The 17,125-nt window shown below is 42.9% G+C and overlaps 1 protein-coding gene across 1 annotated transcript in view; it reads left to right on the top strand.

Moving 5' to 3' along the window:
• SESN3 (sestrin 3) overlaps positions 1–17,125 on the top strand; it is an 81,322-nt gene that overhangs the window by 36,462 nt on the left and 27,735 nt on the right. Inside the window, exon 2 of the mRNA XM_069759176.1 lies at positions 16,853–16,915. Coding sequence (XP_069615277.1) covers positions 16,853–16,915 — 63 coding nt within the window. The remainder of the gene's footprint in view (positions 1–16,852; positions 16,916–17,125) is intronic.

Raw genomic sequence — 17,125 nt, 5'->3', positions numbered from 1 at the left:
TATATTTTATATAATTATTATAATGGGTGTTCTGTTTGGCGTGGGTAGCCTTTTTTTGATCAGATGAGTCCAACGCTAAACTGGCTACCACACAACGGTTTATCTGCATAACCAATAACATGTCTAAACCGGCGATAAATGCTTTTTGCTAAGTCATAAAAGCATGTTAAAAGGCACTTAATATGCATTATTCATATGGTCTGAACCTGTGTGCTGAGACATGTATAGCGTCTGTGCATTCTCTCTTATGGGGAGATCATTGTAAATGTCTGTGGAAACATGCCCCACTAGGATAAGTGCAGTATCAAACAATTACGGTACTTTAGTTTTAAGTTAAGTTTCCAAGGAAACGACACAGCAGAACTGTGCAATGGGGATACACTGACGTCAGCACCCTGAGCTCAGGCATTGTGCTGAAATTGCTTGGGCATGCCAGATTATACCTCTTGGTTCATTTTAATTGTTTATTTGCTATAAAAATCCCAAAAGGGGACTGTGCGTCAATACATTCAAGAAATACCTTTTCAGTAACGTTGGGTTTAAAGGATTTACATATAGATGGCTCAAAATTTCCCAATAAGGTGGAAATTCCCTTATATTTTTCCAGTTCGCAGCTCCGTGGTAAAAGTTGTATATTGCTTAAAAATACTTTGTTTTGCTTTCTAGGTCAGTGGAGATTGTTGCTTATTTAATTTTTGCATTACGTAAAGGTATAGCTTCAAAGAAGGTAACGATATGATGAGATTTAGTATCTGAGGATCTAGGGATCTAATTAATGTGTGATCCCAAACCATCACATTGTGTTAAAACATTTTGGTCTAGTCCAGTTTTTGTCTAGAGGGACCACCTTGTACGATCGGCATACCTGAGAAAGACCCGCAGTTGACAAAGGGGCTAACTAAATGAATCAAGTCATATTTTGGTACAACTGTGCCTATAATTCTTAAAAGCTGCAACTGCGTCCACTATGAGCATGCTCAAAAGTTTAGTTAAAGGGAAACATTTAACAGGCTTCTGCTATGTAATCTGAGAGCAGCATGATGTAGGGGCTGAGACTGTGATTCCAGCGATGTCACATATTCTAGTGTAGTTTAATTACAATCAATTTTTTTTTTTTTTTAAAGCAGTATATTATCAGTGCAGGACTAGGTGTCTAGTGCCAAGCAGTCCAGCTAATCAGTGTAACCCCGCCCCTATCACCGATTGGGCAGCGTCCTGTGCACACTGTCAGCAAGCAGTCAATCAGTGGTGTGGGCAGGGTTATACAGAGCTCAGCATTCAGAAGAGTACTGCTACATCTACTGTAGAGAAAACAGGGATTTTATCAAAACGTCACCAATCAGTCCAATAAGTGATGTGTAGCTGGAATCGGGCTCTCTGCCACTACATTATGCAGCTCTAAAATTCCATAGCAAAAATCTTCTGACAAATTCCCTTTAAATGGTGGAGATCCGAGGGTGGGCACCTCACCTATAACATGTATACACAAAGAGAGATGACGTAAATGTAATTGGTTGGGATCCCAGGCTTTATTCATTTCACAACCACATGTTGGAGGATAGTTGTTAGCGGATAGCCAATGGACCCGGTTCATCAAAGCTTTCATGCCAGAATTCTGGTGTAAAAGCTTTGAGATGTCTCAATTTAGGCGCTGTATGGTGTTGCACCAAAATGTTAGACTTCTGCTGTTTTCACACCAGTTTCTCTCAGTTCCGACAAAATGGGTGGAGCAGAGGGCACAACGCCACAGCTTGTCTAATTTATGGCAAGTTCTGGGGTTTCCTACTCCAGAAATTTCCCTCTAATGCCTGACTGAAGTAAGGCTTCTGGCGTAGCACGTGGAGGCACATGCTACTCGTCAGACGCTCCTGATTCATGAAAAGCGTGCAACCACAGACGCCAATCGGACCAGTTCGCGCTGTAAGAGAGGGGGGGGGGGGTTGTTCAAGGGTATTTTTGGGGGATGGCATACAGCTTACTAGAATACTGCAAAAGAAGCACCAAAGGTGGTGGCTCTAGTTGATTTTAGAAAAATTTGGGAGACAGGTTGAGACCTAGATGATTCACAGTCGAGCAATGGATACGCTGATAAAGCAAAGTTGTTTGTAGATCACTCATCTATGGACCTTTAGGAGAAAAAAATCCTCCTTCTTTAGACAGGTGGATTTCCCCGTTGCCCTATTGGGTGATTTCCATTATCCTTACCGTGTAAATAGTGAGTAATGTTCTCAACACAAGTTGTGATCTTGACACAGAATTGATTGGTGATCATGGCAAGCAAGGAGACACCTTCCCCAGCTGAAGAGGTCAGTTGTTTTTGTACATAATGCAACTGACATAAATACCGGCGCTACATCGATGATTACCCGGACACTGGTCTATTCATCTTGGTTTCCATCTGAGTTGGATCTTCAGAGCTTCTGTAGATTTGCATGATTTTAGTACTTCTCTTTAATGTGTGTGGTTAAGACATATTGAAAATTCTAGATGTCCACGTAACTCGATGAGATTATGAACTCCTGCGTTAACTGTTTGACAATCGTTAGCATGTAGATCCTGAAAACTTGGGTTAGAAAATGGCCTAGACCTTGCCTGGATAGAATCAGGATTGACGGATACGTCTGGAATTATCCGTTTTGGGGTCTAGAAATGTAACGGTTTTCTCCTGGGCATCCGACCATCGGTTTGCTGCGTTTTCCTTTTGGATGACCTTCGTTCCATATGCTATATACACTCTGAACTTTGCTCTTACTATATTACATGTATTCTAAAGAAAACCTACACAAGTGTTCCATTCTGCTTTGGCAGTTCTGTTTTTTTTACTGTCTTTGCAAATCACAGATTCCCTTTCCTTTTAAATGCTGATGAGTGTTTTTTGCTTATTACAAACACAAGTTTAGTGATGCCCGTACAGGTGATAAAGTATCGGAATGAGCTATTAGGTGACTCATAGGGGGTTTTCTTAAATTAGTTGAAGGTGTAAACTCATTCTTTGCCAAAAATCCGAACCTACCAATACTTTGTTCTTTTTATGCTAAATCAAACCAGGTACGCAAGTAGATTATGGTTTTGAAATGTTAAAATTACTTGTCCCTTCTACATTGAGGTGCGAGGCGCTGCTGATGTGATATACATCGTCCACACCCAGTATTTATGCATCTTTTCGATAAATTAGAGAAGGTGGCATATACATTATCTATTGAGCGTGCATGATACTTGCCACACATGATAGTTGCCGGACAGCCCCTTTACTTGTAGTGCTTTTGTAGGGCACAAATACCGATGCTCTATGGGAAATATGTTTGTAAATTTAACGATCCTTCAAAGAATCAAATTGACTTTTTAGTACCATTTGGATTTCTGGTTGCCCAATATTCCTTGTCCTGTTGTAAATTTCATTAGGTCAGACATTGACTTAAGCCCTTTAGGAGGGATTTTCATGTGAAGAAAACCCTATTGGGTAATTCTGGCTTGATAGAGGTCTGTGTAAGATTTTCATCTTTTGGCTACAGTTGCAAGCAGTTTCCGAAGATGTCTCTCGCACTGGTGGACATGTCCTGTCCGTCAAGATACAGACAACTCATTGGTTTGAATCTGAGCGGTGTAATGCTTAATTCCTCCTGTGGTGGCGCTGCAGAGCGGAGGAACATTTACTGCCAGATTTCCCCGCAGATTAGTTGATCGCTTGGGGGTCCCAGCAGAGTGACACATAGTGATCAGCTAATTGCCAATGGTCTCATCTAACAATTAACCCCTTTGCTTTCACTAGTACTATTAGTTTCTTGGTTGTGTTTTTTGTTTTTAAAAGGAAGTCTTGGCCAAAATGATAAATAAAAATGACGATTTCCTGCCGGGTCATTACACGACGCTTCTCCACTTTCTGTTTCTGTCCTTTTTAAAAATTCCTTTCTGCCAGATTTTATATTCTTCTGTTTAGTAGAGAAATAGGTTAAGAGCCGAAATGCGAAGAGTTAAAACAGCAGAATGAAAAAGTGATATTAAAAGTTCTCATGCTGTGATAGCCTAGATAATCCTGAAAAGCAAAATCCCCGTGGCGCTGAGCCGTCCCGTGTCTGCAGATCGTCATGTGGTTCCATTTTATACGCTGGATGCATCCTGCATTAGATACGCTTAGTTGTTTTTTCCATATTTGTGCTCTTGGACATGTTCTCCTCCTTTTAGAGAATGCTTGCAGAAGACCAACAAACCTGTTCCCAAACAAGTCAAAGAGGTTATCCATGAGTATCTTAGTTTCTAGGCACGTTGAAAACAGACAGGTAGTTGCAGACTGCCTGACTGTTCTGCTCGGTTCTCATCTATGCCGGCACAGAACTGTCACTAAGCACTCATGCCGGGGACTCGGCAGCTTCTGCTAACATCACGTCGACAGAGCAACGGCTTGTCCTCCACCCTGCTCTGTTGATGGAGAATAACTGCCGACATCATGCTGATTGACAGCCAGTTCCCTGTTACTGAGCTGCGGGAAGCCTTCTGTCAATCAGCATGACGTTGGCAGTCATGCCCTGTCGACAGAGCAGCCCAGAAGAACTGCCGTGCTGACAAGAGTGGTCAATGACAGCTGTGTGCCGGCACCCAGGTGCAACAGTCAGGTAGTTAGGGACTACCTGGCTGTTATTTATTTATTTATTTATTTATTTATTTATATGGGTGGCTAATGAAGGTCTGAATAAAATCTTTTAAAGTTAGTACCTTATTTTGCGAATAAGTGATAACTTATTGATTGCTGGGGGTCTAGACGATGGGACCTCCAACTGATTCAGCGGACGGTGCTCTGCTTGAATGGAGTGCAGGTTGATCCTGCATAACATTTCTCTATTTGTTGACTGTGGGACTGCTGTGGATAAAAGTGATCTACTCCAGGGGGTCTGCTCTAGGACCCATAGTCATCAAGAAGTTGTCAACTATCTTACTGATCGTTCATACATAACTTGCTACATGCTCCTTAAAGGGATATTCTAGCTACGAGAAGTGATCTATCCACAGAGCTTCAAGATCTGTGGGGGGCCGACTGCTTAGAACCCCCCTTGATCTCCAGAACAGAGCTCTTTTGATATCTGTCTGATGGAACGGAAGTGCACACGTTCAACCACTTATCTGTTCATTCCTTTTTGGACTACTGGAGAAAGCTGACTGATAAGAATGAACGGAGCTGAACATAGTCACTCTATTTAGACAGGGGACATTCTGGTGATCATTAGGGCATCTTCATCCTCTATTTTGTAATACATCGTTGTTGTCTTCCCCTGTCCTTACTGAAGTCACCTTCCAGGTCATCTGCTGACTCCATTCTTCGGCTTCAAAGAAAGCACTGAGTCACGGAAATCAAACGACTTCTTGAAGATTTTTGAGAGTGCACAAAGTTCTACATATATTCACTTTACTCTGGAAGGAGGAGAAAGAGGACCCGGGGGAGGAAGGACTAGGACAACAAATGTCGAGAAGCTTCAGAGCTTTAACCATTTTACCAGGTAGAGAGGACTGACTCATTTCTGCTTTATGGCACACCGCAGCAAAAAGTGAACTGCACCATCTGCTAAATGACAACAACCTTTTTATTTTGCAGACAGTCTTTCTACTCTAGAAATACATCTTCATGAATTTGGAGGTAATTACAAGTATTGTTGAGGGTCCTCCTGAAGCCAAGAGTTTCTAAAACCAATGGAATGGATGAAGTGAATGGCCAGAATAGTGATGGCTAAGGAATGCTTTGTCCCATAAGGTCAGGCCCTCTCAAATGGACCTCCTACATGGTCCATTCCCTGCTCTGGAATCATATGAGCCACCAAGTAAGGGTGGCATCATTTGTATAGCGTTTCTGGGTTTCCTGGTCAGCTGTATCCTAGTGTACTAAGTTGTATTCCCGAGATGGCCCATTTAGTTTGCCACAAGCCTTTAGATATTTACCAGATTCTGATCCTTTCCATGGGATCTGTAGATGTATTAAGACCACTTGACTTATCCCTCTGTCATTTGGCGGCAGGTAAAATTAATTTTTGGGAGTTTATTGATTGGAAAAAATGATATGACTGCTAAACTCTTCGAAGTTCTTCTTCTGAAAAGAACTATTCGATGTATGTAGCCAACTTCTGAAGCTATGGAGATACTTTTGTCGCTACTTGTTTTCAGCTAGAACCGGAATAAAAAGTCCCTGGAAGAACCTGAAAGAAGACAGCAAATGTAGCAGGAAAACAAAGAAGTTCTTTCACTCTCCTCACAACATGATTGAGTTGGAGGCAAATGCCAACATCTTCTAGGGATTCTGCACACCAGTGCTTTGGCTGTTGTCTTCTCCAAGATGCATTGTAGATCCTTTTTCTTTGGCCACAGATGTAAACTGGTAGCAGCTGTTGATGAACCAGAGATTGAGGGACTGTTGTTTGTTGACTGGTCTTACTTTGGAGAAGTTGCAAGAATCTTGGGGGTTTTGTGGCGTCTCTGAAAATAATGACCCTTTTTTGTGATGACAAACTCTTCTTGAAATAAACACCAGGCCCGGTGATCAACTGATTGCTGCCGATTTGGCCACAGAAGCTACTTGGGAAGTTCTGACCAGTTATCCACTGCAGAGACCTCTGCAGGAGAAATGTAACACACAGCGTTCATTCCCCAAATATATATATAGAGGGGCTAGGTCGTTCCACTCTGGCTTATAGAAGGGCAGAGCAAAGGCGTCTCGTAGTGCGATGTCTCGCTTGTTTTCATGCTTTTTTTTTTATTTTCCTTTAGTTTTATCTCTGCTGAGCTTTAGGAATTGTATTACAGGTGCTTCTCACAAAATTGGAATATGCACCTTTTTCTACCACACTTTTTCCTTCCACTCAACTTTCCATTAATACGCTTGGATACAGCACTCTTTGACCAGCCAGCTTCTTTAGCATTGACCTTCTGTGGCTTCCCCTCCTTGTGGAGTGCGTCAGTGACTGCCTTCTGGACATCTGTCAGGTCAGCAGTCTTCCACATGATTGTGGAGCCTACTGACAGGTCAGCAGTCTTCCCCATGATTGTGGAGCTACTGAAACAGACTAAGGGACCTTAATAAACACTTCGGAAGCCTTTGCAGGTGTTCTTTTGTTAATTATTCAAATTTACTGAGATAATGACTTTTGGGTTTTCACTGGCTGTAAGCCATAATCATCAACATTAACAGAAATAAACACTAGAAATAGATCACTCTGTTTGTAATGACTCTATATAATATAGGAATTTCACTTTTTGTATTGAAGAACTGAAATACATTACCTTTTTGATGATATTCTAATTTAGTGAGAAGCTCCTGTATATCTCTGCACAGCTTTAGGCTGCTGTTTGTTCCTCCTCGGTTATGTACGTGTGATTTATGCACATGTAACATATTTCAAGATAAGCCACATGATGCTAAAAACAGCAGCAGCGTGCTGTTAAAAGGAGATGTGGTCATCAAAAAAGGGAAGTTGGGCATCAAGATGGGATTTAAAGAACCTACACTGCAAGTACCAACATTTACTCAGCATATCGAAGAAACCGTCTCTGCTTTGTACAGTGTATAGAGACAGCAGAATTAAAGGGATTATTCAGTACTTAATATTATCTGTCCTTTGGGATAGGTCGTGAATATGACATCGTTTGCTGTCTGACAGCCCCCTCATGATCAGCTTTGTGCAGATCCCACTTTCTCTGAGGAACATGCATGGCTTATAAGTCTCCTTACTCACTCACTGTCACTCTCCACATGCAGGTCCTAGTGCAACCAGAACTGCACAGCTCCATTCCTGGTGTACTGGCCATTCTTGGGTACTGCAGTTCAGGTTTTATAGAAGTGGACCTAAGTAGCGCCGCAGAGACCACAACTACAACCCCCACCATCTGATATGTGACCTAAGCTCTTGACGGGACACTACACCCCCCAATATGACACGGCACGTGTGCGGGGGAGGGTTCTGCGTCTTACTGCTTATGATGTTTACAGAAAATTGTGTTCGACTGATAAACAGGAAACGTGTTACCATCTGAAACAATCACTTTAGGTCTTCTCCGAGGTTTTGCTGACTTCAGTGGTTCCATGGTGTATGGCGTCACACATCGCTGGCCCACGTCGGGTCTCACAGGCCCCAATGTTCACACTGACCTCCATAGCCGCAGACCAGGACCATTGGGAGCCGTCATGTATTCTCATTTGTATCAATGCTGCTTATTACAATGTATTTATCACCCAGGAAAAAAGCTGATACAGAATAATCTGCCTCCTGGTACGAGGCATGGGTGATGCAACAAAACTCCGCAGATCTACGCTCAGCAACTATATGTTTGACTTAAAGTGCCGCTGTCGGCAGGATTGTGCTGTGTAACCTACAGACCGCGTCGGGTCGGCGCCGTTATACTGATTACAGTGATTCCTGGCGATGAAATCCGTCTTGTGGTTGTTGTGTAATCTTTATTTTCAGTTAGATTCACGTGCTGCGGGGCGGCCTGTGGGCACCTGCACAATTTATATTGTGGTCTTTACAGCAACAAATATTAACTCCAGCAAAATGGCGCAGGCGGCAGACCAAGAGCATCGCTGGCTTGCCGATACATGCTACAAAGCACAAGAATCTCATGAAAAAAGAAAATAAAGATTAAACAACCACAAGATGGATTTCATCTCCAGGTATCATTGTAATCAGTATAACGGCGCCGACCTGACACTGTCTGTAGGTTACTGAGCACAATCCTGCTCACAGGGGCACTTTAATATTGTAGAGTTCAGTTCAAAGACCATGACACATCACTGTGTGCACTTTCCCTGTACTGTGACATCACTGTGTGCATTATCCCTGTACTGTGACATCACTGTGTGCATTATCCCTGTACTGTGACATCACTGTGTGTATTATCCCTGTACTGTGACATCACTGTATGTATTATCCCTGTACTGTGACATCACTGTGTGTATTATCCCTGTACTGTGACATCACTGTGTGTATTATCCCTGTACTGTGACATCACTGTATGTATTATCCCTGTACTGTGACATCACTGTGTGCATTATCCCCGTACTGTGACATCACTGTGTGCATGATCCCTGTACTGTCATCACTGTGTGCATTATCCCTGTACTGTGACATCACTGTGTGCATTATCCCTGTGCTGTGACATCACTGTGTGCATTATCCCTGTGCTGTGACATCACTGTGTGCATTATCCCTGTGCTGTGACATCACTGTGTATTATCCCTGTACTGTGCCATCACTGTGTGCATTATCCCTGTACTGTGACATCACTGTGTGCATTATCCCTGTACTGTGACATCACTGTGTGCATTATCCCTGTACTGTGACATCACTGTGTGTATTATCCCTGTACTGTGACATAACTGTGTGCATTATCCCTGTACTGTGACATCACTGTGTGCATGATCCCTGTACTGACACATTAATGAAGTCCAGTGTAAAGGGTGATTCACACCACAGGATACTAGTGCTGTATCTCGTTTACTTCTCATCTTCCTGTGAAAACAGATATCTGATGACTGTGAGCCGCTAAGTTTATCGTTCTGCCGTCGCATCGAGCCCTCGGTCGGCCAATATAAATGGACCCTAAGTGTAGCCCAGGGTATAGTCCGGGTATAGTGTAGCCCAGGGTATAGTCCGGGTATAGTGTAGCCCAGGGTATAGTCCGGGTATAGTGTAGCCCAGGGTATAGTCTGGGTATAGTGTAGCCCAGGGTATAGTCCGGCCTAACAATCCCTCCGGGTAATAAAACCTGGCGCGTTCTGAGTCCCATCTTAAGACCAATATCCAGGGTAATAATTAACCCTTTCTATGTGTGTGCCTCTCGGCTGTAGTGTATATATGAGGACACGTTGGGGTTAATGAACACAGCGCTGGTACACGGGAACGCCGCCGTGGGTTGTGCAGGTCTCGTGGGGCTGGAGCCAGGATTTTCTCTGGATCGCAGCCATATTTTGTTTTTGGAAAGAGAAGAAAACTAATGAGCTCTTCAGGGGAATAGGGGAAAAAAACCCGCAATCTGCCGACCTGGCCGCTCCCACGGATTTCTTGTATGCTGAGAATACACGCTGGTTCTAGACCTCATAAGCCACAAAGGAAAATGATTTGCCCTTTTTATAGCTTTAGAAATTCTAGGGGTTTGTCCCTGCAGGGGATCGATCTGCTGCACTGTCCGCCATGCTTTATACTGCAGCTCAGCTCTCACATGGTCTGCTGTGTTGGTACTTTGCTCAGGCACAATCCATGCTTTTCTGGTTTGATCAGGTTCTTATCTCTGTAGACACTTTCTCGAGCCACTCACTCTTAAAGGGGTGCGGTACATTTCCCTGCGGCTTCTTTAAGAATAGTAACTTTAATACAGACCTCTCAGCACTGGAAATGCAGGTGCATCCTGTGTAGCTGCCTCTCAGACTAGTCAGTATATACCGCATCCAGCTTTGTGCTCTGGCTGTACAGTCGACCAAGGCAAAATCTAATATATAGGACCTTCACAACCTACAACCTTTTTTTTTGTCATGGTTACTAGCCATTTTTTTTTTGTTTGATTTTATTGTATTGTTTTTTGGGGAGTTTTCAAATCTTATCTTTAAAGGAAACTGTCAGCAAGTAGGATATGGGCAGTATATATATAATAGTATAATATTTTTCATTTTTTATTTGTTGCATTTTTGTTGTTTTTTTTATTTTTAAAGTACTTTGTACAATACTCACAAAAAAAAAGTTTAAAAAGTGAACAATTAACTATTAAACTTTACTCCTGAAAATTTAGCAAATTTTGGTGCAAATCAGGACGTTCTGTATAATAAATGTGGCGTGTTTAAAGGGGTTATCCCAGGTCCAAGATCATATCCCAATATATAGTAGTAGGTGTAATAATAATATTAGCAAATACCTCCAATTAGAAATGCAGTATTGTTCTTCAGATTCGCAATGTCACTTGCCTCATGTGCAGGGCATTGCAGTAGCTTAGGTATCCATGGATACAACCAATTAGAGCTGTCTGACAACATATGAGTGGCTGTATCCGTGGATACCTAAGCTACTGCAATGCCCTACACATGGGGTAAGTGACATAGCCAATCAGAAGAACTAGACTACATTTCTAAATGTAGCTATTTGATAATATTATTATTATTATACCTACTATATATTGGGATAGGGTCTTGATGGTGGGAATACCCCTTTAACTCCAGCAATCATTTATTTTCTTTTTATTGGGGCATATGAAATGCCAATTGTAATAACTCTGCCCATACACAATGGCACAAAATATGATTTATAGCCGACATGGAACAGATCTCCTAAAACATGCTTGTTGACTGTCTCCAGATGACAGCGAGATATTAAAATCTCTTCCGATCGAGGTGGAAAATGGTGGATGAGTCGAGTCATGCATCACATGAAGATCGATTGATGGTCATGTAATAGATATTGTCCAGTCTTCCGCTCTTGCTGTGCTCCACTGTAAGGGTTAAACTATTCCGGAAGATCTATTACTCCCAGAAGCCACTGAATGTTATCAGTTAATTCTGACAAGACCAAGGCCAAGGTCGTGGAAGAGATGCGGCTCGGGCCTCCCGTTTCTGCGCTGATCTCATACAGAAGAGCTCTGAGGCCGGATCACGGCTCGTATCTGAATTGTGAAAGCTTCGCTCTCACCACAACCCACTCAGATCGGAGCAAAAAATCCTGACTTGTTGATTCTGTAAACTACTGACAGAATCCTCCATGATAAAAGGCAGGCAGACATTCCTAAACACACAGCACTTTGCCTTCCTGATTTTTGATAACCCTGGATCAAATTGAGGGCTTTAGGAGCACCTTACTGGTATTGAGTAGTAGTGACCATGGTGAGGGGTATGTAGATAAAATCAGCCATAGCATGAAAACTACTGAAAGGGGATGAAAAATTGCTGTAGTTATCTTGTGAGATTGGTAGCTGTCAGCAGTGGGCTGTATTAGGAAGCCCGTCAGCTTCTGAAGTTGATATGTTGGAATCAGGAAAAATCTGAGCGACAAGGGCCAAAATGTGACGCCCAGATGACGGTGTCAGATCATCTTGAAAACATGGGGCGTTCCCAGTATATGACTGGTCGTATTGGATGTTTCGAGCGTGCAACTGGTTGTTTTGGGTGTTCCTGGTACGCTGCGGGTTTCTTCTTTGGTGTTCCCATACTGATTTCTTCTTGGGCGTTCTCGTTACTGGTTTCTTCTTGGGCATTCCTTCATGGGTCTGTCCTTGGGTCTTCCCAGTTTATCTTGAGTCTGGTCTTGGGTTTTCTCGGTATATCGCAGGTCTGTTCTTGGGTCTTCTCGGTATATCGTGGGTCTGTTCTTGGGTCTTCTAGGTATATTGTGGCTATGCCCTTGGGTCTTCTCGGTATATCGCGGGTCTATTCTTGGGTCTTCTCGGTATATAGCGGGTCTGTTCTTGGGTCTTCCCGGTATATCGTGGGTCTGTTCTTGGGTCCTCTCTGTATATCGTGATCCTGTTCTTGCGTCCTCTCTGTATATCGCGATTCTGTTCTTGGCTCTTATTGGTATATCGAGGGTCTGTTCTTGGGTCTTCCCGGTATATCGTGGGTCTGTTATTGGGTCCTCTCTGTATATCGTGATTCTGTTCTTGGGTCTTCCCGGCATATCGTGGGTCTGTTCTTGGATCTTCTCGGTATATCGCAGGTCTGTTCTTGGTTCTTCTCGGTATATCGCGGGTCGGGTCTTCCTGGTATATCTTGATTCTATTCTCGAATCCTCATGGTATACTGCGAGTCTCTTCTTGTGGGGTCTTCCCAGTATTTGATGGTTCGTATTTACCAAAAGAAGTTGCACAAAGGACAACCGGTGAACCGACTGTAATGAGCACCTAAAGCTCTCTACTGTGCATGACTGGGAGCAAATGTTATCCCATCTGGTCCGGTCTTGCAGAAGATCTACTGAGACATAAAGTTCTGAAACCGTTACTACTGGCTATCGCAGCTCGCGGTGCAGCCACCGACTGGTTGAAGTGTCCTTGCTGACAGCCCAGAAAGCTTCAACAATTGCGTTTCATGTCCATTTCATTGAGGCCTCTCCACCCATAGAATTAGGTGTAGTCCAATAATCCAGAATATTTCATAACTGCTACAGGTCCTGCCAGGTCCAACGTGTTTATTCATACTTGTGTATGTGTCCCTGCCGTGCTGTTATGTCACCACGAATCCTGCAAGTCACTGTGGCGGGGGCCTTTATCAGTGACGCTCCCGTATGACAGGTGCTCATATCCCGCACTGTGTTACCACATTGTTATCTCAGCCCAAGCAACCAGAGGAGCAGATTGTGATTCTGTTCTGGGCCAGAGGTCATTCCAGGTCGTTGAACTTTTCTCCCGTATATAAACAGGAAGGTGTGCCATTGTCAACCAATAGTTGACTGTTGCGTGCGTCAGCCAACAATATGAACGGGTCATGGGAAACGGGGCCAGAGGGCGGCATTTGGTAACCTGCAAGTTGTTGAGTGTTTTTTTTTATTTTTTTACATACTTGCATAGGTACATACAGCGGGTGAAATAAGTATCGACCACGTTACCAATTTTTTAAAGTAAAAATATTTCTAAGGGTGCTATCAACACGAATTTCTCACCAGTTGTCTGTAACAATCCCATATCATATCCATCCCATGCAGTGCCTTTTGGCCACCAAACATGTTATGGCATCCATAGTGTGCAATTTTGGTCTCAACTGACCAGACTAAATTCTGACTTGTTTAAGGGTTAGTTCACACTAGGTGTTTAACTTTTTTTTTTTTTGTTCTGCATCAAAACCTGATCTCTTGACAAGAAATAAGCTGCAGAAAAAAAAAAAGTTCCCAGGTCTTTCTGTAGCTCCCCACAGGTGGTTATTCCTTGGCTCTTGGACAACTCTTCTGATAATTCTTTTCACTCCTCTGTCTGAAAGCTTGCAGGGACCACCTGATTGTGGCTGGTTTATGATGAAATAATGTTTTTTCCACTGCAGGATTATTGCCCCAACAGTGCTCACTGGAACCTTCTGAAGTTTAGAAATTCTTTTGTATCAAATGCCATCAGTATGATTTACAACAATAAGGTTGAAAAGGTCTTGAGACAGCTCACTGGTTTTAGCCATCATGAGATGTGTCTTGTGTGGCACCTTGGTAATGAGACATTTCTTTATATGCCATCAGATGAACCAGCTGATATTAGTTTTCACTAAGTGGCAGGATTGCTTTCTAATTACTGATAGATTTCAGCTGGTGACAGGACTTTCCATGGCTTTTTGCACCTCTGTCATGTGTTCAATACTTTTCCCTCATTATTGCACATAACTTAATGTATGGATATCTGTGGTTTGATTTCTTTGCCTGTGTGGATTGGACGGGTTATTACCGACATCTGGTGACAATTTCATGCCAATAGCACCTTCAGAAATATATTTTATTAATTTTAATTGATCATCTGGTTTGGTTTGCCATACATTCGGGTCCAAAGGTAATCTTGTTGGGCGTACTACAGAATGTCTACCACACTATAAAGTTGGGACCACTGTTGGTTGGTGCCTTAACTTGCCTTTTACTTAAAACTCTGGCCGAGATGTTCCTTAAAGGGGTTGTCCACGTTAGAAAACTTTGAATGGAGACTGAATTTCACCTGTGGAGGGTGAAAAAGGGAAATGAACACTTTCTGCCAGGCTTCCTGGCAGATCACCTCAGATCGCTGATGGGCAGGTAGCCACCAGTGTTAGTAGATAGTGATTTCTCCGTCGAGTGGACCTGTAGCTCCAGGTCTGTTTGTGTTACCTGAGCCTCCAAGTTGGGTCACCCATGCCAAATCAAGTTCACCAAAGGCCATGTAAATCGTATGGCTCTTGTTTACTCACTGGGGCTGATCGGCATGTAATATGCCAGGGTCAATAAATAATCGGGATGAATTAAAGAACTAAAGTTGGCAAATAAAGTGGCCGGGTTTATCTAATCGCTAGATTGTTACAACCTTCCATGCCAAGATGAAACAAACAGGATGCAGGGACTTGTCAGCGCTGCTGTCCCGGAGGGCATAGGTAGTGCCCAGTCATTAGTGTATCCATACATTTACCATGAGGAATCCCAGACGACACAATGCAGATTATGGTTATCACATCACTTTTGTACTTACAACAATTTAAAAAATTACATTTTAGATATTTAAATAAATGAAAAATAATATATACGGTGTATATATATATATATATATATATATATATATATATATATATATATATATATATATATATATATATATATAATTTTTATAAAGAGCTAACCTATTCCGCAGCGCTTTACAGGTTGCACACATTATCATCATTGTCCCCGTTGGGGCTCACAATTTAATTTCCTTATCAGTTTGTCTTTGGAATATATATACACACACATATATTGTGTATATATGTGTATATGTATATATATATATATCTACTATATTATTGTCTAAAGGGTACTTCCGCCTGTCTGTCTGTCCCAGATATTCATTGGTCGCGGCCTCTGTCTGTCACGGAAATCTAAGTCGCTGATTGGTCGTGGCAAATTAGCGACGGGCACAGTCCGGCACCAAAATGGCCACTCTTTCCTCCCTGCAGTCAGTGCCCGCTCCATTATCCCCTCCAGTCAGCGCTCACACAGGGTTAATGGCAGCGCTAATGGACCGCGTTATGCCGCGGTGTAACGCATTCCATTAACGCTGCAATTAACCCTGTGTGACCAAATTTTTACTATTGATGCTGCCTATGCAACATCAATAGTAAAAAGATTTAATGTTAAAAATAATAAAAATAAAAAATCATCATATACTCGCCTTCCGCCGCCTTTCCCGCTCCTCGCCACGCTCCAGTGACCGCTCCATGCAAGTGGCAGGTTCCGGTGCTAAGGATGGTATGCGACAAGGACCTGCCATGATGTCACGGTCATGTGACCGCGACGTCATCACAGGTCCTGCGCTCATACCAACCCTGGGACCGGAAGCTGCCACGTGCACCGCACACAGGCGCCAGGACTTCAACGGGCCTTCGGAAGGGGAGTATATGTTTATTTTTTATTTTAAGTCTGTATACTCCGTCGCTGTGCAATATACTACGTGGCTGGGCAATATACTACGTGGCTGGCCAATATACTACGTGGACATGCATATTCTAGAATACCCGATGTGTTAGAATCGGGCCACCATCTAGTATATGTATATTGCCCAGTTACTTAGCATATTGCCCAGCCATGTAGTATATTGCCCAGCCATGTAGTATATTGCACAGCGATGGAATATACCGCACAGAGCCACATAGTATACAAACTTAAAATAGGCAGCATCAATAGTAAACCAGGTGTCACACAGGGTTAATAGCGGCAGTAACGGAGCGAGTTACCGCGGCATAACGCGGTCCTTACCGCTGGCATTAACCCTGTGTGAGCGGTGACTGGAGGGGAGTATGGAGCCGGCACTGACTGCGGGGAGTATGGAGCGGGCGCCGGGCGCTGACTGCAGGGGAGTAGGGAGGGACTAATCAGACTGTGGCTGCCGCTGATTGGTCGCGGCAGCCATGACAGGCAGCTGGCGTGACCAATCAGCGACTTGGATTCCATGACAGACAGAGGCCGCAACCAATGAATATCCGTGACAGACAAAAGGACAGACAGAGACGGAAGTGACCCTTAGACAATTATATAGTGTGTGTGTGTATATATATATAACTTTTTATTTTTTTTAATTTTAAACTGGTAAGTGCAAAAATAGTGTGTGTAACTTATATATACGAATTTGGGGAGGGGCATACATTTAGAGAGGTCAGATTAGACATTTCATGGTTATCGGTATTATATAAGCCCTTTTGTCCATTTTATTTTAGGATAAGAAAATCATAATCTCCCAACCATCAAGAGGACCAAGTGCCTATATACCCGAAAAGGAGGTAAAGGCCTTCAATGGCTTCATATACAGTAATGAGACAATCGTGTTGATCACGGCCTCACCTTTTATAGATGTGATTACAAACCTAATTTATATGGTAAAATCTGATTATAAAGAATCACTTCTACAATAATAACCAATGATAAGACTTGTACCACGCTGCTGTCTATGTAAGCTGCTGTCTGTCAGTCACTGTGGTCTTGTGTGGCTC

This window comes from Ranitomeya imitator, chromosome 3, assembly GCF_032444005.1.
Source record: "Ranitomeya imitator isolate aRanImi1 chromosome 3, aRanImi1.pri, whole genome shotgun sequence".
In the NCBI taxonomy this organism is placed as follows: Eukaryota; Metazoa; Chordata; class Amphibia; order Anura; family Dendrobatidae; genus Ranitomeya; species Ranitomeya imitator.
The sequence above is the reverse complement of the archived record's forward strand: the minus strand, read 5'-3'. Positions and strand labels throughout refer to the sequence as shown.